General features: G+C 40.0%; 1 protein-coding gene across 7 annotated transcripts in view; it reads right to left on the bottom strand.

Moving 5' to 3' along the window:
* Window positions 1–23,169, bottom strand: part of WIZ (WIZ zinc finger) — a 73,667-nt gene that overhangs the window by 27,332 nt on the left and 23,166 nt on the right. For 6 of the 7 annotated variants that reach the window (XM_044453620.1, XM_044453622.1, XM_044453623.1 and 3 more), the window contains exons 3-4: window positions 4,120–4,168; window positions 19–2,567 (exon numbers count right to left, since the gene is read on the bottom strand). In XM_044453620.1, the coding sequence (XP_044309555.1) occupies window positions 19–2,567; window positions 4,120–4,168 (2,598 nt within the window). The remainder of the gene's footprint in view (window positions 1–18; window positions 2,568–4,119; window positions 4,169–23,169) is intronic. The other variant, XM_044453621.1, reaches the window with a different exon arrangement.

The raw sequence follows: 23,169 nt of genomic DNA, 5'->3' as shown, positions 1-23,169 counted from the left end.
TATAAATTGAATACATACTACCTTTTTTCTTCTTCTTTTGGAAGGAAAATTTTTGCTCAATAGCTTTCACTTCTTCTGCAGAGATGAAGTGACGGACATTGTAGCTCACACCCACCCTGTTCAGGTGGCCCCGCACGTGATTGGCTAGGCCAATCCCATTGTGGAACCTGTCAGGACAGTATGGGCATTTTCTCTCCTCGTTCTTCAGCATTGGTGAATCTCCATCCAGAAGATCATCCAACTCTAGAGATCCTTCTAGAGAGGAATCTAACAGGAATACACCTAAAGGAAGGGACTCATCCGTTCCCAATTCTCGGGAGAGAGGTGATGACTTTTTCTTGAGAATCTTCAGCTTGGGTCGCTTCATCTTTCTGGGATACAGATTAATCTCCTCAACAAGAACAATAGGAACCATCTGACGTAACTGATGTTGCTGTCCTGCTGATGCAATTGAATAATCTGTTGCCTTCAAGATGCCCCTGAAAGCCCTTTTGAGGTCCAAAGCAGACTGAGGAAGAACAAAAGGCCTGAAGTATCTATTCTCTGCTAATTCTATTTCAGTTGCTACAGGGAATTCTTCCTCCATACTCCTAATATCACTTGAAGGTAACCATTTGTGCTGAAGTTCCTCTAGCCCACCCGGATGGCTTTTGGCATTCTCTCTCTCAGCTTCAAGTAGCTGTGCTGTGCTTTTATGCTTCATTTGTTTCAGGGCATATGGAGAATATTCTTTTGCTGAGGTAAGAGGGGACATCCCCAAGACCTTATGTGAAGAGCTGTAGGGAGCTCTTTTCCTAGCCCGAAATCCAGGCATGGGGATATCTTTTTTATTAGTGCCATTGCTTTTACTAAGTCTCTGGTGGTCTACTGTGAAGCCTGGGAGAGAATCATACTGAGGCACGGTTTCACAGTGGGGCTGAGGAAAGAGTTTGTCTGCTTTGCTCAAATAATCACTTTCTGAGTGCCGGCCTGTCCTGCCAGGGCTGTAGGCATCCCTACTAGTTCCAGGCTGGTTCATATCTGCTTCAAAAGTCTCCACGTTCCAGGATGGATGGGAATGAGCATATTTCATGTGTTCTTTTAAAATATTTTCATTTGGGGCAGGGAAGCTGCAAAGTGTGCAGGTGCTGAGACTTTTATTACTACTGTGCGCATGCGCCACTTGTGGTACATGCTCATTTGGTCGGAAGTGCCTAGATATGTTGTGCATGGAGCTGTCACGTGGCTCACTAGCACCAGGACTGCCAAACAAGTTTAACTTCTTCAAGCCTTGATCTTTCCTCTCCCTGACATGCATCTTTGCATGCTGAACAAACACCTTAGAGGAGTTGGTTCCAAAAACACATTTTGGGCACTGTAGCCTGGCATCACGACCTTCATCTGGGAATTCATTGAGCTTCTGAATTTCCTCAATTATTTTTTCTCTGGATTCCTGGTGGAGTCTTCTGTGCTGTTCTAGAGAACCAATATCTCCAAAAGCCCATCCACACTCATTACAGGTCAACTGACACTGACCTGCACTACTCTCTCTGCTTTGATCGAAACCTAGTCCCCTGTTATGTTGAAGCATGTGATCCATCAAGTGTTCCTTCATTCTAAAATAGATGCTGCATTCTATGCATGTGTACACAGTTGGGTCCTCTTCCTGGCCGGCATCCTCTTTTCCATGCTCATCCAGCAGGACATTGCACATGTAAGGACTCGTTTCTTCATAGGTGCCACAGGAAGGTGATTCCACAGACCTCAGAGGAACACGTTCTGTAGTGTCCCTGGCACTCACAGCCCAAGCATGTTTGTGAGCAGCAAGGTCTGTCACAGTCTGAAGCCCTGCTTTCTGTGAGGTCCACTCAGCTGTATTAACAGAACTTACTTCGCCTAGATCAGAGTCCACTGTCTCTCCCTTCCTGAGAGGCAGTGTACTCTCAGCAGTCTTTACTTGACTTAAGTGAGGATTTAGCATTTTTCTAAATACTGGCAGAGCCAACAAAGAAGCTTCTCGTGCAGACTGTCCCCTAAGAGACAGGTTTGTTGCTACATCAGCTGGCTTCTTTATGTTTCCATAGGGAGGCCCAAGCCCTTCATTGTGCTCAGAAAGCCAGTCAAACCTCTGAAAGCCCTTCCTATCCAATGTTTGCCTTTTGTCTAAGTGCTCTTTGCTGAAGGCTTCTAGTTGCTTTGGTTCATTGCTATGGTATCTTTCATCCCCACCAACAGTCTGTGCTCCAGCAAGTGGCGGAGAAGCTTCTCCTGCTGCTCTGCCAGGGTCTAAGTGCTCAGGCTCCTCTTCTAGTTCATCAGTATTCATTTGCACAGTTTTTATGTTAGGTTCCATTGCAGAAGTGGGCTCCTTTGGGTAAGAAGGATTTCTCTGTGCTGCTTCCTTAGTGCTCATTGAAACCTTCAGACCAGGGAGTCTTTCTAAAGTGCTTTCTTCTTTGGAGACACTACCCATTGTCTCCCGTGCAGAGCAATCCCACAAGAGAGTTGGGCTCCTTTGATCTGTGGTTCCCCTTGAATCTGCTTTATAGCAACCTTTCCAGAAATTTAAACTGTCTTCTGTCTTGTTGCTGAAAAGAACAATCAACATGTATTAGCTGAAGGAATGCTTGCTTTAAAAGATGCAGACATTTACAATCATGGAATATGAAGCTATTATTGCTCTAATTCACAGTTAGGATCATGCATTCTACTCCTCGCCCCTTGCTGCTTTACAGAAAACTGATGTGTCAGCACATTTCAAATGTTTGCTCCAGCACATTTCCATCTACAGATCTACTGACAACATTCCTCAAGGAACCACTCTTCCTAGCTGCAGCAGCAGGCACTGCGGCACTGAGCCTGCTCCACAGGTTCAGTCAGCTGGGACTTACTGCTTTTTGGTGCCTGCTCTTGCAGAACTATCATCTCATTGCCCATCCTGCATGGACATTATATAACAAGAAAGTTCTAGTACATAAATTTGTTTTTTGCTCCTCTTCCTTATCCTTTAATTATGTTAAATTACACACCTGAGGCCTATGTCATTTATCTTTGTACAGCTCCAATTATACATGTATTTCATGATAACAAATGCTAATACTACCAATAATACACAGTCTGCTTACTATCTAGCTCAGGGGTAGGCAACTCCAGGAGGTCTTGGCACCATTTTTGCCCCCTGAACCCTGTCCCCAGGGACCAAAATCCAAAAAGTTATCAGTGATCTGCCAACAAAACTTGGCCGCAAACCACAGTGTAACACTCCAAGAGTTAAATGCATCTGTGCAGGAAAGAAGGGACTAGACTCCATTCCTCCTGTGCCATGGTCCTGATCCAAACTGGGGCTCCTACATCTGCTTTGTCTCAAAAAAGGAAATGACCTGAGCAAACCATGTTTCTAAAAATGTGTGCTAAATGGGATTTACACTTTGGCTTTCACATTCTCCTGCCTCCTAGCCATTGTCTCATCCTTCTATCATCACTGGAACCCTTTTTTTTAAGGTTTGTACAACTGCACTTGTGATAATTCCTTTTAATGATATGTGGATTGCTTGCTCTTTAGGATGAAAGAATAAGATGCCTGCCTGAAATTATCTATAAACTTCATATGACTTTTACAATGCAATCATGTCATTGCCAATTCCTTGGCCAATATTCTCTCAAATGAGAGGATACTTGAGTAGCTGGTGGGACCCACATATTCGCTGCCAAGCCCATAAGTCAATGAAGACTACAGAAATCCAATGATGAACGGTTGAAGCATCAGGCTACTTAAAAGCCTGATGTCTAAAGATTGGACTAACACCCCAACTGTGTTCCATTTTACTTTGCAGCAAGTCTCAATGATTTCACAGAGGTTATTTCCAAATAAATGTGCCTAGGATCAGTGTTCAGGTATGTGCTATCAACTGAGCCAATGACCCAAGGAGGAAGCATTTCTGACTTGACTATGACCCACTTCAAAGAGAAGCTAGGCAAATTTTCCCGGAAGGATTACATGGGTGAGGGTGCACATGTTATATTGAATGGTATTATACTAAGCTTGATGTTCCAGTACAAATGAAAGACCTTGGGAACTGGCCCATAGAGATTAAAAATACCAAACACTGTATTTTTTCCTCTAGAAATGCAAGCACTTACCAGTCTTCCTTTCTGCAAGCTGTGATAGAGACAACACCATGAGCCTCATCTGCAAGAGAGAAAAAGCAACATCACAAGCCTGAGTGCAGAATACCAAGGTTTTCAGTGTAATTTACCATCGTGTAATTTTAAAGCTATAAAGCTTTCCAAGTAGATAAACCCACCCAGCTTGTGTGCCTTCCTGGGGGTGGTTTTGGATTAGCATGGGATTTCTAACCCCCACTATTTAATCCTGAGCACCAACAATTTGATATATAATCATTCTTGCAGTTAAGCAGTTTAAAATTTAAAAAAGATAGCCTGGAAATAAAGCATGCCCAAGAATCTTTCCCATATATCAAAATATTTGATTGTGCTGGGTTTTATTTGAGCCATACTATTGAAATACAAACCTGCTTTCTGTGTAAAGAAACAACTCTTACATAACATCATGGGTGACCACTATAATTAGCGATTCACCCTGCCTGTACTCTCAGAGAAACAACTATTGTGTGTGCATGTGTTTTCTATCTCTCTGGAGCTTACTTAAATTAGTCTTAAGTAATTTTTCCAGTTAGAAAATTACTTAAAACCAGTTAGAAAGACTCAGCTTTCCATAGTTCCACTTTCTGAGGAGATAAAACACAACTGCTTACCTTGAAACATTTAAGCAGTTTTTTTTTTTTTTACCACAGTTTCAATAGGAAGACAACCTATTTGGTATTCCATATTGGATTTACTTTCAGATTGGCAAAGAGGTCCTCACTGAAACAAAACTAACACCAGATTTTCACAAATGCCTCAGTAACCCTATTTAATGGGTTCTATAGCAGTGTCAGGCAGAGGTAGATTAGAAAGTCCTGATAGATCTCTCTGTGATTTGCAGTAAAGCAGGCAATGCTTTAATAAAAGCAACAACATAAAGCTTTTTTCCATCTAAATAGTGCTAAGATGCTTTGGGGGAGAACAGCAGACGTCTGTGGAAAAAATTTATATGCAAGCCCCAGTTCTGGTATGGAAAATTCCTGGGCTGAGCACATTCCATAAATCTATGTCCAGCTTCCTAAGTCACTATTTTACACTTGGCTCTGGTTAGTGGCTCTCTGGGTTGCCAGTGAAAAACAAATTTGATTGTGCAAACCTACATTTTGTCCACCCCTGCCCTACAACAACCCTGTCCTCATCTTACTCCTTGAAAATGTTTCTGTTCAAATTCTCTGTAAGAGTCTCTTCAAGGCAGACTCACATATACGCGTAATAGATACATGGAAACTGCTTAGGTTTAGCATAACATTCCAGAGACTAATGCAATAATCTGTTCTGGGAATAAACCCAGAGAACTTCGCTTTCCTTGGTGCACAAACAGAAACGGACAGAGTCGAGTATACACAACCCTGCTTATTACACATGAAGGCTAAAACACAAATTATGTTCACATATCTTGACTCACTAGGTCTTCCAATGAATACTTCAAGGTAGGCCCACTCTCTGGTATTTCATGCAATATCATCTATTATTCGGCATAAGTGGGCAGCCACCAGGTAACTAGCCAACACAGCCACTAAACCCTTTGGAAGGAGAGGTAAGAGCCCATGTATAACTCTGAGGACTGGCTCACTGCCAGGGTGTATTACCATGTGGTCCCATTCTACACATTCATAATGATGTGCAGTGGCAAACTTTGATCTTGAGGCAACAGCCTTTACCTTGCCAAAACCTAACTACTTGTGCAACAGCAAAAGGAGAACCATTACAGAAGCTGACTATAATTGTATTAAAGCCAACTGTAATTAAAGAGCCCATGTTGGCGTAAGTATTTCATATCCATACAGTCCCAAGTGGCAGAAGCTTTAGTAACTCTCAGCTACTACTCAGAATTTAACAGTCCATCATTACTCAAACAAAAAGCAGATATTTGAAATAACAAAGTGCCCTTCTCTTAGCATTCCAGGTGTGCTGTGGCATTCCTGCCTAGATAATTAGAGATGAAAACAGAGCAAAGCAAAACGCAGCGTTGTATAGTAAGGGCAGTGTAGTGTTGGCTCTACCATTAGTGTGCTAGAATGCTGGCTCGCATGTTGGCTCCAGCAATTCAGTGACCCAGTTTCACATCCTCACTCCACTGGGTGCATCACATTTTCCCAGCCTAAAATTCCTGCGAAGATAAAATAGGAGGGAAAGAGCCACACACCCACCTTAAGACTGTTGGAGGATAGAAATGCAATATAGTATCAGATAATAAATAAATGTATTATGATGCTAAACTAATATTTGCATTTAACATGCAGGTTTTGTTTAAGAAATGTAAATAATGTTAGTTGAGGGTGATAATTATTGGGACATGGAAGGAGGAATCTAAAAATTTCCTCCCTCTGAACACTTGGGGAGAAACCCTCCATGGATGTCACTGACTTTCCGAGTTTGGTTCTAACTCAGCAGAGAGTTTGCTGAACCACATCTATAATTCGGAGAATGCAGGCAGCAGGAATGATGGTACGTTGCTGGCATACATTGCTACTGATTAAAAGTATTTTAATGTGGGCTCTAGAAAAGAGTTTACAGTGAGAGGAGGGAAGTAAAAGATGCTTTAGAAAGGGGAACCCAGTGCTGCTGAAAAATGCAGGACAGAAGTATCAAGTCTTAACTGAAAAAGAACTTGCACTCTTCATTTTTATGGTTGTTTCTGTGTACATGTCTGTATGAGAAAGCTTTTGCAGATAGGAAATGCATTGTCAAGGATTACAAAACATTCCCAGTTATCTGAAGCATTTACTACATATGCAGTTCAACAAATATACAATTGACAAAAAAAGTAGGATTTATATTTTATAGTACCTACAGGCAAGATTTATAATTCCCTGCTTTTTCACTCACTTGATTGACTGGGGGAGGGGTACCCTGCTTGTGTCATCTTGGGATGAAGACAGATGTAACATTTTAACAGTACAAACCTGCCTTTAGCACAGTTTTACAACTTAATTTGTATGTATGCCCATGGTTCAGTTATCATGAACCATTGCCTACTTTGCTCCCCTACTTTAGGTAAGCCATACCCTTCATTTTTAAAAAGCTGCACATGCTGTTTTACATTTTCACCCTTTCCCTTAATTTTTAAACAGTTGCAGAATTATTTTGGAGACCTGGAGAGAGGGATTGTTACCATGCCACAGGTATTAGCCAACCAGTGGCTTTTAGGGATGAGGTTTCTACATTTAAATTGAAACACTTGGCAAAAACCAACATATTTTTCCAAGAGGGAGAAGAAAAGATTCATTTTGACCAACCAGAATGAATGCTCTTCTGAGCTACTCCTGTTAGATCTTCTTCCTCACATTTTCTTCATCTGTCTTTACTATCACATTTTCACTCAAGACACAACTATGCTATAATTTGGATGCTCTCAAAAGCAAACACATCATTCCTAAAAGGAAACAAAGGGCAGAGCAGGGCAGGGCAAGGCCCTCTGCTACAAAGAGGGTCTATGAAATAATTTAAGTGTATTATATACCATTTTCAACTGAGTGATTCCAAAGTTTGGTTGAAAGGCTGGTGAAAATCCAGACCCAGAAATAACATCTGTGAAGTTTTAAAGAGTGACCCCTATTCCAAAGTGTTCTGTAAGAGTACAAAACTGAAACTGATCTTGTAGACAAACAGCAGAGTTCAGTTTGTTTGGAAAAATGGATACTGAGTAAGGCTAGTTTCAGTTGCAGGGAGGGAAGAAGTTAGAGAACTACTATCTTGATAAAGTGACACAGAAAGAACATTTAGAGTATTAAAACCATGGAGCTTTTCAGGGAAAGGAGCAAAAGTACCGATAAGGAGAGAGGGACAATGGCAGAGGTGGATCTTAGGAATTCTTTTGTTCGTAGGAGCTCCACGATGCTCTATTTTTAGAAACCATCTCCTTTGGAGGAAAAACAGAGCAATTTATCTTCCTTCTGATGAGCATGAAACTGTACTCTGTGCTGAAAGACCTCATTTCTTGGAAACAGCAAGAGATGACTTTAAAGTCTTGATCTTGGCAGGACAACGTTTTACCATTTTAAATGCTGCTTCTGAATATTAAGCATGGAAGACATGAGCTTTAAGAAAAGGCTAAATGAAATGTACACAGCAAGGCCAAGTTTTCCCTTAGCCACAGGTTGAAACATGCTGCTTCATTTAACTGGCACTACTATCTCATTAATAGCACATTTTGATACATTATTCAAGGAAGTAATAGCGATGCAAATCTGGCTTATGATATACAATAGTGGCTAAGTTTCATTAATATTTTTGAAAGGAATGTCACCTATTCTCCACCTTTATGGTGTATTTTGGAGCAGAAAAGGTGCTGACCTTTCCACTAGTCTTCTCTGAAACTAGCACAAGCCACACTGTCATGCCCCATCATATCCATAGTCTTGCTGTTCATAACTGACACACAACTGTGACTCCTAAGAAAAAAAATCCAAAAGACTCTCTGGCACCAAACATAATCCAATTCCAGGTGTACCTTCCACTAAGATTTTTTTAAGCTACTTGTATTGCTTTGGACATCATCCATTCACCTCATACTTCATCACTGTGCTTTGTGCTTTCATTTCATTTGGTTCCAATTACCCAAAGAAAACCGGTTCTCATTCCTCATTTTCACTGTGCAGCCAGAAGTCACCAAGATCTTACAAAACATATAATACTAAGTTGGTATGAGACTGCTCAACATTTTCATCATATCTTTTTCTCAAAGACCAGCCATTTTATCTGCTTCTAATTATCCTTCATAGCCATGACTTCTGAATGGTTTCTGTATCCATGGAGTCTATTTTCTATAGACAGTCATTCAACCCTGTGTATGTTCTTTCAAACTTGTATTAGTTGCTGTTAGAACTATGCAAGGCTTTATTCCTTATTGCAGCCTTCCTCAACTTGGACTTCTCCAGTTGCTTTGAAATGAAACTCCCATCAGCCCCAGCCAGCATGGCTGATGGTCAGTTAAAACATTTGGAGGGCACCAGGCTGAGGAAGCCTACTTTACCAGTTGGTTTAATACCCTCACCCAATTTTTCACAAACAAGATCTAGAAACACAAGAAACTCCTTTCCCCTTACAAATATACAGTTTCTATAGTTCCACAACCACTTTCATCAGAGCTATCCTGACAAGCGGGGAGGGTCTCTGCGCTATACTCCAGGCTAAGGCATAATATTTCAAAATGAAACTACTAAAACAATCTTTAAATTAATATGTTAAGGATTAGGATGATGATTACAGAAACTTTTCTTTATAAATTACTATACTTCCTCTTTACCTGATAATATTCCAAGTTTTTAACCTAAGGCCACTGAAAAGTATTACTTTGAATGATTTAGGTCAAAGCAATTGATGCATAACCTGGTTACCTCACTGTTTGCATTCTATAAAAAGATAAAGAATAGATCCTTTCCAGACCTATTGAGGATTTTGGGAATCTACTTGCTGAACCAAACTAGAATCTGGTAGCTTTGTGCATTTAAAACACAGAATAGTCTGATTCACATAAAAAGAGAAGGACTGAGATCTGATTTGAAAAGCAAAGAAGGGGGAGCATGGTTAAGTAGTGCAGAATTCCAAATCCACATCTCCATATTTCCAGATCATCTCCTCATACACACATAAGCTCTCTTTGGGTAATTTTCTCCCTGGTCACAATGGCAAATACTTTTCAAAGAGAAAAAGCAATTTGTGAGAGGGCTTGCATGGAGCATGGCAGGGAAAACTCATCTTTTTGTTTTCATAACTGGATTCCTTATCCTACTGTTTCTAAGTGATTGGGGCTGTACCATGGTTGAGAACTCAGAACTGCTTTTGCCACCTCCTCACCCTAGTCTATAATCTGCTTTTTTGCAGCTTAGTTACTGCAAACTCAGTGGCCTAGGGAGACTAGAAAGAGCAGTAAAACTTCCTTAGCAGAGTGGAGCCCACAGCACCACCTGAAATAGAGTACGCGTGCTCTCTCCCTCTCTCTCCCTCTCTCTCTCTCTCACACACACGTTTGTATAATGTTTGTTTTATGTATTTTATTTTTTTATCCACCCAGAGAGCCTTTGAGCTATTGTGTGCAATAAAAATGATCATCATCATCATCACCACCACCACCACCACCATCAGGCTAACCCACCAAGAGGGTTATGGACCTGTTGCAATCCTTCTCTGCTGATGTCTTCTTGATTAAAACAGCAGTGGCTAACTTATAGAGCTCATTAGATGAATTCTAATAGAGAACAGGGAAAACATGAGTTTATGATATACAAGACCAGGAACAGACAATCCATACAGCTGTTGAGCACTGCAGCTGTCTGCTTAAGATAGCAAGAACAATACAAAACTAGTTAAAATCAAAGAATGGGAAGAACAGGGCAACCTGCCTATATTTGTGGGGAATATGCTGAGGGAGGTCTTGGAACTACCAGAAGAGTGTGTCTTACAGACTGAATGTGTGCACTACTCACCTATTCCTACTTCCCAAGATCCAAATCACCCATGAGCAATCATTTAAAACATTCCAGTGCTAAAACAAGCACATGAGAAAAGGAACACTGCTACTTGCATTGTGATCATTGTGAAGGGCTCCTTGCATTATGATCTTTCCAGTCTAGTCAAAGGACATGGTAGAAGTGAGATGGGTCTTTACCAGGGCAAAGAAAATTGCCTGGGATCATAGCATGGCCCACCAATTCACTTTCGGGCTATGTTCTGTGTTTGACATGATGACCAATTTCACTTCTTCAAGAAAGCTCCATAAGCAGAAGACCTTTTTGTTGAAAGTAGGACCACAGCTCTCTCCTCACAAGCAGTGTACCCAATCAGAGGTGGAAAACTTTTCCAGCTTTCCTACAGATCTGTTACAGATATACTCTGTTTACTTTTTATAATACAGTTTATGGATAACTATTTTTCAGGCAGGACCTAATACCACTGAAATGGTATAGGAAGTTTGAATTGATGCAGTTTTTAGACATTGTCCATGGGCTTATTCAAACACTATTTAATATGGGCTTATGCAAACATTATTTTAAAGCTCATTATTATGATCATATTCACGTGAAGTATTATTACTACTTGTTTTATATGTATAACTAATACAATTTGCAATGTGTGGCTGTGAAAGCTGGACCATAAGGAAGGCTGAGAGCCCAAGAATTGAGACCTTTGAATTGTGGTGCTGGGGAAGACTCCTACGAGTCCCTTGGACTGCAAGGAGATGAAACTAGTCAGTCTTAAAGGAGATCAACCCTGACTGCTCTTTAGAAGGCCAGATACTGAAGATGAAACTCAAATACTTTGGCCACCTAATGAAACGGAAGGACTCCCTGGAGAAGAGCCTAATGCTGGGAACAATAGATGGCAAAAGGAGGAGGGGATGGCAGAGGATGAGGTGGCTGGATGGAGTCACTGAAGCAGCCAGTATTTACTGGACTTATCAACTCAGACCATTATGTGAGGCTTTTTAAATTTATTCAAGTGATCAACATTTGCACTATTTTCCAGTTTACTTCCCTTTCTGTTCGCATGAATTGGGTCTCCTGTGTTTTTATTATTTATTTGGAGGTGCTACACCAAAGTAACAGGTCAGTGGACAGGTGCCCACATGCACCATTTCTTCATGTTATATGGAGCAATATACCTTAAAAAGTGAACTCTTAACCTTGAATACTGCATGTTCCTTGAGGTATACCACTGTCTATACCTAAATCACAACTTCTAAAGATTCAACAAATTCTTTAGAAGCTTTATTTGAGGACTCCATGCCCTGCTCATGGCTTATCATTTTACAAACTACAGCTGTCCATGGAAGGAGGTGGTTTAATTTCCCTGACTTGAATTTATTTCACACGTTGGTGCATATGATGTGGACAGGTACAGTGGTGGCTTCCTTCTGGACAGATATTAGGACACATTAATTTTGTTCTGGACACTTCACGATTGTTTAAGGATGTTCATGCATTGTTTAATTATATTTCCATGCTCTGGAATTGCTCCTTCAGCCATCACTAGTGGACTATATGGCCAAGAGACTCCATATTATAGGGCTGGACAGACCAAGTGTCTCCTTCAGTCCTGCAGTGGTCTGAAAACATCAGAATACAGGCATCTTTTGAGAGCCTGCAAGACATCTTTGTCTTGGGACATATTCCAATATTTCATCAGTCTACCACTTCTATATGATCTTACTGGATGAGGATTTTTAAATATCCATGTATTATTGTTATTATCATTCTTATGATTATAATATATTTGAAATGTTAATTTGTAATTATTTAATATACATGTGTTTGTTTTTTGTTTTGTAGTTTATGACAGCAAAAATTGTTTTTGAAAAATTATAGAATAATGAATAAATAAAGATTGCATTGTGTGTGTATGTAGGGGGGGCAGAGAATATAAAAGTGACTAGGATAGTTTAGGGGACTCAGTCCAGTCATTGTTGTATGTTCTTCCTTCCAGGCTTTCATCAGGTCTTTGGGCATCTTTTGTAATGCTGTTCTCCCATACGTAAGTGAGCCTTCCAGTATACTAATAGCAAAGGTGGCCTTGCTTGCCATGAGAAAAAAATCCAAAATTTGTATTATTTATTTATTTAGAAAATTTCTATGCCACCCCATTCGCCGAAGCCTCGGGGCGGCTCACAAAAAATTAAAATATAATACATTAAAAATATAAAATGAATTTACAATATAAAATAAGTCGCCCTGGCCAAAGAATAAAATAAGGAAATAATATTAGCAATTAAAATGACGTTTGAATAAAAAGGTCTTTGCCTGGCGCAGAAATACAAATAACGAGGGCGCCAGGCGGACCTCTCTGGGGAGCGCATTCCATAGACTGGGCGCCACCACAGAGAAAGCCCTCCTCCGAGTACGAGTACCTACCCTCCTAATTTTCTTCACGGAGGGTTCCCGGAGAAGGGCCTCTCCCGCAGATCTCAGGGGGCGGGTGGGCATATATGGATGTAAGCGCTCCTATTAGACAATTCCAATAGTTTTAGTATAAAACAAAAAACAATCATGAGGGAAATGATTGTGCTGCAAGTTAAACAGAGTTTACAGGTATTTTATCAGTGTCAGAGGGAAAAAAGGTGCTATGATTTAGAATGTGAAAACAATATATGTGCATATACATGCAGCTGCACACACAAACACAGCCAGAAGCAGAAGCACATTAATATGGAATGCACGTCACAAAATAAAACAGTGGACAGAATAGCAACAAACATTCATTTTTACCAAATATTCCTGGCAATGAGATTTTAAAAGAATGAAGGTCAAAGACTGGAGCAATTCACACACAGACCATTTAATTACTTAGTACTTGCCAATTCACAGCTGATTATGCCAATCAAATCCACCCCCAAAATTGAGATGATGTGGAAGCTCTGATCTTTGACCTGATCACATCACTTAATGCAGTATTAAGCACCAAATAGGCACATTAAACCCACCTTAAGACTGAAGGGTTAAGTGTGTTACCAAAGCAGTCATGACTTGTAATCGAAGTACATCTTCGACCACCTTGTGTTTTAATTGCTTACTCTTAAGAACTGTAAACCACTTTGAAAACAACCTTGAAGTGGTGGGATACAAACTACTGAATAATTCAGCTCCTTATGGCATTTCAACACTAGCACAACCCTTGAAAAAACATTGCTTCTCTCAACATTGTCTAGCTATCTGAAAATGAGTGCTGCAGCAAAGAGGACAGCTCAGAAGTCTATTCTAGTTTTGTTTAAAGGAAATTAATAAGTTGAAGATAGCACAGTATATAAACTGCAGGTTTCCATAATGACTGGCTATAAGTAAAGCTTCTGATGGGGGCAGCAGCATACCAGGATTCAAATGACAGCAGGTTAGCATTCAGTATTCATATAGGAAGGAACCATGGCCTGGTGCTGCCCATTGGGGTCCTTCATACCAGCCCTCCTCAAACAGCAGACCATTGACCATGATGGCTTGTGATGATAGAAATTGTAACCTAAGATATCTGGAAGGCACTAGGTGAGGAAGGATGCTTCTTGCAGGTGTTCCTACACCAGTGTAAGTCAGTGCAAGTTGGCAAGTCAGCCAAAACCCTATGACACATCAATGGCTCTAAATTACAGCAGCAGTTTGTGAAGAAAAAAAGATGCTAAAAATGTTTTTGCTCACACATATGCAGTCATTTAAGAAACTGCAGAACTTGTGATCAAAAATGGGACACAGCGATGGAAACTGTAATTATGAATCATGAGTGGATGCCAACAGCAGCAAAGATGCTCCCCCAAAAAAGGGACACTGGGGAAAGGTTCTGTCAAGATGTGTTGCATGCTATTCATTGTGCTTGATAATCCAGGCCATCTTCACCTACAACCGCACACCTGCTTTATCTAAGGGAAAGTACAGAGAAAAACACTACTCTGATAAAGCACAATCTGAATGTGTATGACCACTGGATCTTGTTCTAGTGTGAATTGTAATATTGAAGAAGACACTTTCTTTCAGGTCCCCTAAGAATATTTAGCATTTCCACAAAGCATTTCTTTAGGGTTCTTCAGGGTAGCTCTGAACATGTCCAGACCAGACTCTGTTTAACAAAGGAGATGAAAGGAGCCACATAGGACTGCATATTCAAATAATTAATCAAAATATGACCTGGCTTCATTTTACCATTTGTGAGATGGTTCCACAATACCATTATTTATACTATACGACAAGCCTGACTGAGGAGATAGGGTGGGGGAGCAACAGCCTTATAACAATGTGAATAAACTTGACCAGTTTGTGTGTGCCTGCACATTTAAACAGCAGGCTTTGACACCAGATGGGGGAAGCATTCAAATGTAAAAGAACAGCAACATTTGAAGAAAAGGGTTCCTCCCTCAGCAGTGAAGATTGGCATTTTTTAAAAATCACCAACAAAGCTCCACAACACTCCTGCAAAGCACATTCTAAATGTACACAAAATACTGAAGGGAGACACAGGAGAAACAGTGATACATTCACTGTTAAAGTCAAGACATCACCCAATTTGTTATGGGCCATTGTTCCAACTTATGGTGACCCTATAAATGAATGCCCACCAAAATGTCCTGTCCTTCACAATCCTGCACAACTGTTGTAACTCAATGCTGTGGCCTCCTTTACAGAACTGATCCATCTCAGCTGGTCTTCCTCTTCCTTTTCTGCCTTTGACTTTTGCTAGTATTTTCTTCCCCAGTGAGTCTTGCCTTCTCATCATGTGCCCAAAATATGACGGCTTCAATTTCATCATTCTTGCTTCCAGCGAAGTTCAGGCTTGATTTGATTTAGGACCCACTTGTTCATCTTTCTGTCAGCCCAAGGTATTCGGAAAACTCCCCTCCAGCATCACGTTGCATCAGTTTTCTTCCTGTCAGCTCTCTTAACTGTTCAGCTTTCACATCCATACACAGTGAATGGGAATACAATAGTGTAGATAATCTTGACCTTGGTCCCCAGTGAAATATCCTTACACTCGATGAGCTTTTGTAGTTCTTTCACTGGTGCCGGTCCAACTCTCAGACCTCTTTGTATTTCTTGGCTGCAGTAACACTTTGAATTGATTACTGAACCAAGGCATGCAAAGTCTTTCACAATATCAATTCCTTCACTGTTGACATTAAAGATGTGTACTTCTGTAGTCATGGTTTTTGTTTTCTGAATGTTTAGCTACAGTCTGCTTTTGCACTTTCTTCTTTCATTTTCATCAGGAGTTGTTTCAGTTCATTACTGCTTTTTGCCAGTAATATGGTATCATGTGCATATTTTAAGTTATCGATGCACCTTGCACCAATTTTCACTCCTCCTTCTGATCCTAATCTACTTTTTCAGGCAGACTGAACAGAAAGGGAGATAAAATATACCCTTGCCCATTGCTGTTGGAAACAATTCAATTTGTCTCAATTTTCTGTCCTAACAGTAGTTTCTTGCATCAGGATAATAAAGTGCTGAAGCACAACCGTATCTTTGGGAACCATCTATAGTTTCTTGTGATCCACACAGTCCAAGGCTTTGTTATAGTCTATAAAACATAAACTGATATTTTGAAATTCTTTGTTTTGTGCCAGTAGGCAGCATTATTGCTCACAATACTTTAATAGTCCACTCAGCTTTGACTATTGCAAAGAAAGTACCAGCTGCCAGGAGAGGACTACATTTTCCCTGTATACATTTTGCACTCTGAAAAAAGCCATTTCCCCATAAACTTGCTCCTTAAAGAACATTTGGATTCTATACAACAAACATAAATACATTTGCACACAACTTTCTAAAAATTGCTTAAGTTCAGAGGGATGGATAGAAACATGTTACACTGACAAAATCTCTAGAACCTGAGGGCCTGGAATTAAAGCAGAAACCCATTTAACTGGTATTACAGGTCCATAATGTAGGCACTAGCTTTAGCCACTCTTGAAAACACTGGCCTTAAATAGAACAGTTTGATGTGGTTTTGCAGAAGATACCAACCTGTTGTGGGCACAATGCATTGTCATGATATGCAAACCCAGACCGACCTCCCCAGGGCAACAAGCCAGCCTAAAAATCCATGGGTTGCTTAAAGGGTTGTTGTGTCATCCAAACACAGATGACCAACTACATTATGGGTATGAGGAACCGGTTACAGAGCCCCATGTTAACAGTAGTAATAAAGCTTGCTCCAATTGCCAGGGTGCTTCTGGGTAACTGCCAGTGCCAGCTGTCTCAAAAACACCCATGGCACTTGGGGCATCTAGCACTGGCTACCCACCCCCCACCACAATTAAAAGTTGTTTCGTGTTTGTTGTGACATTTCTCCTTTAAACTTTTCCCCCATCGAATTGCAAAAGATGGCTATCAAGACAGATTTTGCAATCCCTGTTTTGACAGCTAGACAGTCCCTTCAAAGGTCCCTGGAGACGCCTTGGAGAGGGTGCCCATGGTTGCCAAGCACTTATTATTTTTGTCCCCTTTAATTTTTGCACATAGATGCATTTTTTACCCACATCCTGGCAAGATCGTCAGGGAGAGGCTGGATCTCATATGTTCCAAGGGTGTCCTCATTTTTGCATGTGTTCATGAGGTAAGTGCACCTGGAAACATGAAAAAGCTGCAAACTACCCAATTTAAAGGAACAATTATGTTTGACAGCTGCCAAAGGCAAAGTCCTATTTTTCAAGGGGGAATTAGAAAGGGTTAAAAATGGCAGGAAAATATACAGGTATCTAGAGTCTGTGTATCTTCCTGCCAAAAAAGAATTGGAAATTTTTTGCTAGAAAGCGGTATGCTGCACACTGCCTACCAAAGGATCTGCATTCCTGCACTTGTCCAACTGTGAATATCGACAGTTGAACAGGTGAGGGTAAAAATAAGTTTTTGTAAATGCTTGCCAAAATTAAGAGGGGCAAAACTATATGATTTTTTTAAAAATGCTTGGCAACTATAGGCAGCTCTTTGATGCAAGAGTGGGACACTTCAAAGGGATTGTCTGTAGCTGACTTTCATAGTCTGGAAAAGAAAAAAAAAATTAAAGGGGAAAAAACCCATGGCAAGCTTTTAAAGGCTTGTGACCATGGCAGAAAAAGGGGAGACATTTTGGTTCTCCCACAGTGTGCCCTGGGATGCTCACAGAAGAACAAATGGTGGAAGAGGGGGAAGGAGGGCTCTAACAACCCACAATCAGCTTGTTCATCTGTCAGGCACACCATGGGTTGTTTGCACAACAACCAGCCCACTGTGGCTTACTGCAGAGTACAAAGGTGTAAGGTGAAGAACACACCCATTGCTAACAAGTAGATAATTCTTTTGCCTGCTAAATAACTTCATAATCATAGAACTAAATTTTGGTAAAGCAAATTTTTCTGAATGTAAGGAAGAACACAGACAAATTCAACCTATAACCAAAAGGTTATCCAGCATTTTAATTTTCACTGTTATCACACACAAGGAAAAAAAAGCTAAAGAACATCTGCTATTAAAACACTATTAAGACCAATGACAGATACTCATGAACTATTATTTCAACAAATGCATTACTGCATGCATGTAATCATTCAAACATTGCAATATAATGCAACTACCTGTAATCCTCCAAACTAGTGGAATTATGGGCATCCTATGGAGGGAGCAAGAAGTATGGAGGTGAAGGTCACCTCTTGACTTCTTTGCCCTAAAAGACTTTGGCCATCTAAGTCTTTTGTCCCAGTGTGTGAGGAAGAGAAGCTGAGATACTGCCAGGATACTTTGTATCGTAACAGAGTTTCAGTCTTCCCGGAAACACTCACAGTCTCTGGCTTCAAGGTTGGTCTTCCAACCTTGGAGACGCAGCTGGAAGAGTTCTTTCTGTGCTGGCTGCAAGGGCAGAGGGAGGGCACCATAAGATCAGAATTTCAACTCTAACCTTGAAGCATGTTTCTGAGGTTAGAGCTGAGGAGCCAGCATCTCTTACAGCTGGGTGGACTCTCTGGCAGCCATAGAATTGCATCCTTACTGTCATGGTTGCTGACTTCATGGGTGTACCATTCCCTGGCTAAAATTCCTCAATCCCCACTTCTCAAATTGATCACAACCTTGGATTACACAGAAACTACTGTATCTTGGAGTATCTTATTCATCTTTTACCATATCACCATCATTTGTCAGAACTTCAGCTCTGTATCCCAAAAAATCATAATCAACTCCATTTGCAAGATCTTATATATTATAGTTATGGGAGAGTGCTAAGATCCCGGTAAAAACAACAGTGCCAGGTGTAAGGTAATGTAACTGTGTAAGCAAGACTGAACAAGCAGTTACCTATTAATTACAAATGATCAGTAAACATCACTTCAACCTGTCTCAGCCTACAGCAGTAGATTCTGAAAGCTTATAGAATTTCAGAAGAGGGTCTGATGGGGTAGCAAAATGTTAGCAGGTGTTTGCTTCACATTCAAAATTCATGAGAACTCTTCTTAAAATATACATTTTTCACTAAATCTGGGTGAATATCTCATGATTTGTTTTGGCATCCGAGGATTCAATTCCTGCTGTTCCACAGTCAAAGAACACATCCTTTGTCTGATTTAAAACTTAAATATTGCAAAGTCAGAAACATAATTGCAAGATCTGCACAGAAGAAAGCAACGGAGACAGCTGCTACAAAGAAAGAGCTGCAAATTTATGAAAGAGATCTTTGTGTGCTGACAGTCAGAGTCTTTAAGATGCTGGCAGATCTGAACCAGACTCAGTGTGACATCAGGATAAAAGCAAGCAAGTTTGTACAGTCAGTAGAATACATAAGGCCACTATTCTCAGTTCAGCAAGACAACCTGAATGCCTCCCTATTGGACAGCAAGCTATCCTTGCCTGCAAGTGCCGAGACAACATTCAGGAAAAGTAAATATGCTATCAGTTTCTATACATCATTCCAGTTTTTTAGGATAATGTCATGAAATTATTCCCAAAGGTCTTACAAATGAGCTTGCAGCCATATCTCAGTGCAAGCTAAATTTTTTAACTACTTGTGTAAAACAAGAAGAAGCAGAGGTGGCCATTCACTGCTCATAGAGCTTCACCTTTTGGGGGTAAAGAAATATAATCCACCTGTAAGCACACAAAAAGGTAAAACTGGGCCTTAAAAAGCATCATATTTTTATGTCCTCTACGGTTCCCTGGTTAAGTAAAGCCACACTAAATAGCAAATAAAACTTGCAGTCACAATACATAGCAGAAAATTCAAATTCAAAAAATAGGCACAAGTCCATTACGACACCCTTCAGAGCTTTTACACAACTAAAAGTTAAGGTAAATAGTGGAGCTAGACAGGGATAGAAAGGGAAATTATCTCTATTTTGTTTAGGCATTTGTAACACCTCCAAGAAAAAACACCTTCACAAAGCTGCTTACAATATAAGTGGCCTACAAACCCATGCAGCATAATGGACAACAAATATAGTAGGTTTTTCAGGTAAAAGTTCAGATTTAAGGAAATATGAAGGAACAAGATCCTCTACATTTTCCTTTATTTCCTGGGTCGCTGTAAAGGAAATTGACCACAGTTGTACAAGCCATACTCCTAAATAAGCAGGAATATTCATATTATAAAGAATATAAAAAGCTAGCTATCTCATAATAAGAAAGTACAGTGGTACCTTGGCTCACATCGGGTTGCGAACAAAAATTTCACAAAAATTTTGACTTGGGTTGCGAACTCTACATTGGTTGGTGACCAGGATCACGGCCATCTTCCCCCCGCCATCCTGAGTGGAGAGATGGCCACGATCACAGTTGCGTTCGTGCAGGGAAGACGTGCGTGATCACAGGCACACTCCTGCAGGAAAGATGGGTGCAATCTCAGCCATCTCCCCTCCCAACTCACCCCCGCCCGAGTGACTATACAAAAAACAAGTGACTATAGACAGCTTTTTCACCAAAATTGACCCTGCAGCTAATAGAGAAAGATGAGAGGAAACTCCTGAAAGAGATCTCCGCAATGTTCTTACGGGAGGGGGACTCTCCCTCAAAACAATAACCTCCCCCCACCTAGGTTAGTGTTCTCCACTGTGCTGTACAGTACTTTGTTACTTTGTTGTTCTTTGTCACTTTGTTTCAATTTTTTCTGATTAAAATTATAGTTACAGAACGGATTAACCATATTTACACTGAACCTTATGGAGAAATTTGACTTGGCTCACAACCAAAAATTGGCTCACAACCACATTCGGAGGGGCCAAAATGGATTAACCTTATTTACATTGAATTTTATGGGGAAATTTGACTTTGGGTCACAACCAGTGTTGTGGAACGGATTAAGTTTATAAGCCAAGGTACCACTGTAACTTTGTAGTGAAAATCACCAGTCAGCTTCAGCAGGCATAATAAAACTTATTCTAGCAGCACAAAGTAATGGAAACCATTTTCCCCTCAAATTTATTCCTGGCATTCCATACCAGTGTTCTCTTTCTCTAACGCTACAAGAAAATAGATTTAGTATAAAAATATCAGTACCCAGGGCTTTTTTTGTCATAGAACACACCGGAACAGCGTTCTGGCACCTTTTTTTCCAATGGATTTTATGAAGTGATTTTGAATCGCCTGCCGGTGTAGCAGGTCAGCAGCAATTGTATGAAAAAAATACAATTAAAATTCTGCTAAAACATATCAAAACCAGTGTATCTCACCAGCAGGACCACTAGATACATGCTAAATCATTTACTCTTTCAAGAAGCTCCATCCCCTTTCCAAAATTGCAATGAGTCTTGTGAAGTTTCAAATCCTTTCCCATATTAACACTTAATAAATGGTCCCCAAATATTATCAAATTATTTTTGTTTATATAGCCTCTTTCCACTTTAATACCACAAGCTAACTTATCATTGATAGTTATATTTCAAACTTCTCTATACCAATCATTCAACTGATAATCATTTTTTACTTTCCACTTCTTTGCTATAATTGATCCCACAGTTAATAAGTTTGTTATTAATTCTTTAATATTCCATCTTTGTTGTTCTCTTGACAATAATACAATTCCAGGATTAGTGTCAATATTTAAGCTCCATATTTTACAACCTTCTTTAAAAACCTCTTTTCAAAATTTCATTATATATTCACATTCCCACCATATATGGTAATATGTACCTACTCCTTGACCACATCTCCAACCTAAATTAGAATATTTACTATTCATACAATTCAATTTTACCAGGGTTTGGTACCATTTCCATACTAGTTTATTAAAATGTTCCTTTATTCTTATTGGCATACATTTTGATATTCTCTTATCCCATGTTTTCCCATTCTTCATTACTAACATTCCTTCTTAAATCTGTTTCCCATACCACTTTAAAAGGATCCTATTGGTTCTTGTCTTCTAATATCTTTTGAATTTTACTTACTATCCCGTTCATCTGCATATTTTCCTGTTTTGGGTACATCCTTATCATGTATTAGTTTTCTTGCCTTTTTCTAAGCTGAAGACATGTAACCCTTCTCACAGAAAAATTACTCTAGACTCTTGCTCATGTTAGTTGCTCTTTTTTCCCATTTCTGTATCTGTTTTTTTAGATGCAGCAAACAGATGTGTACACAGTAGCCTAAGTGTGATCATACCATAAATTTGTATAAGGTATTATTCAATCAGCAATTTTATTTGCAATACTTTTCCTAATTAGACCTAAAGTGGAATTTGCCTTTTTCACAGTAGCTGCAGGCTGGGTGAATATTTTCATCACATTGTCCACCATAATCCCAAGATCCATTTCTTGGTCCTTCACTGTTACCTCAGATCCTATCAGTTTATACTTGAAGTTAGGATTTTTTGCTGAATGATTTGTTATACGTACATATAAAAGAGATCTGTGCCTTCACAGAGCAGGATCTTAGAAAAACACATAAAGTTGAGGTAAGCATCTAGAGTAGATGTATGATCATGCATGTGCACACACACAGAGTTTTAGCTTGTTTTGCTTTGATTTTTGGTCTATAGCTATAAGTCCTTTGTCCTTCCTCTTGATCCATGGGCATGCACATATAGATTCTGTGCTGAAAAGCATTTCAGAAAAAAATAGCTTAGATGAATCTACAAAAGAATCTCCACGGCTATTCATGTCTCAGGGACACAGAGTAGGTTCTCTTCTCAGTTACTTGGCAATCAGTGCATGGGCAAGAAGTCGGCAAGCATCAGATGGAAGGCAGGTTGTGTGGCTGCACAGGTGACCACTTAAAGTAGCCCAATTACAGATAAGTAGCCTGTCTTGCTTAATAGAGCCTCTGTGCAGTCACACCTATGGAAAAATAACAAGCTAACTACTTGGAGGTGACAGGCACCAGAGCCACTTCATGTCTCTAGTACAGGGCATAAAGTTACACAAGTCTAGAGATACCACCCACATACAAGTCAGACAGTGTATCCTCTGAAAAGAGAGATTTGAGAGAGCAACTTGAGTGTCAGAGAGAGGCTCCACAGAGACCAGAATTGATGCAGTTGTGAAGTGGTGGCATAGCTATTTAGCAAGAGATAGTCAGAAAGCAAACATGAGACTAGGTACTTGCTGCAAGGAGAGAGCAACTGTTACACAACCAAGTCATTTGTTCTTTTATA

Source organism: Varanus komodoensis, unplaced genomic scaffold (genome assembly GCF_004798865.1).
Source record: "Varanus komodoensis strain SLA01 unplaced genomic scaffold, ASM479886v1 scaffold7_1, whole genome shotgun sequence".
NCBI lineage: Eukaryota > Metazoa > Chordata > Lepidosauria > Squamata > Varanidae > Varanus > Varanus komodoensis.
Note: the sequence above shows the minus strand (reverse complement) of the source record. Positions and strands in the feature narration are given on the sequence as shown.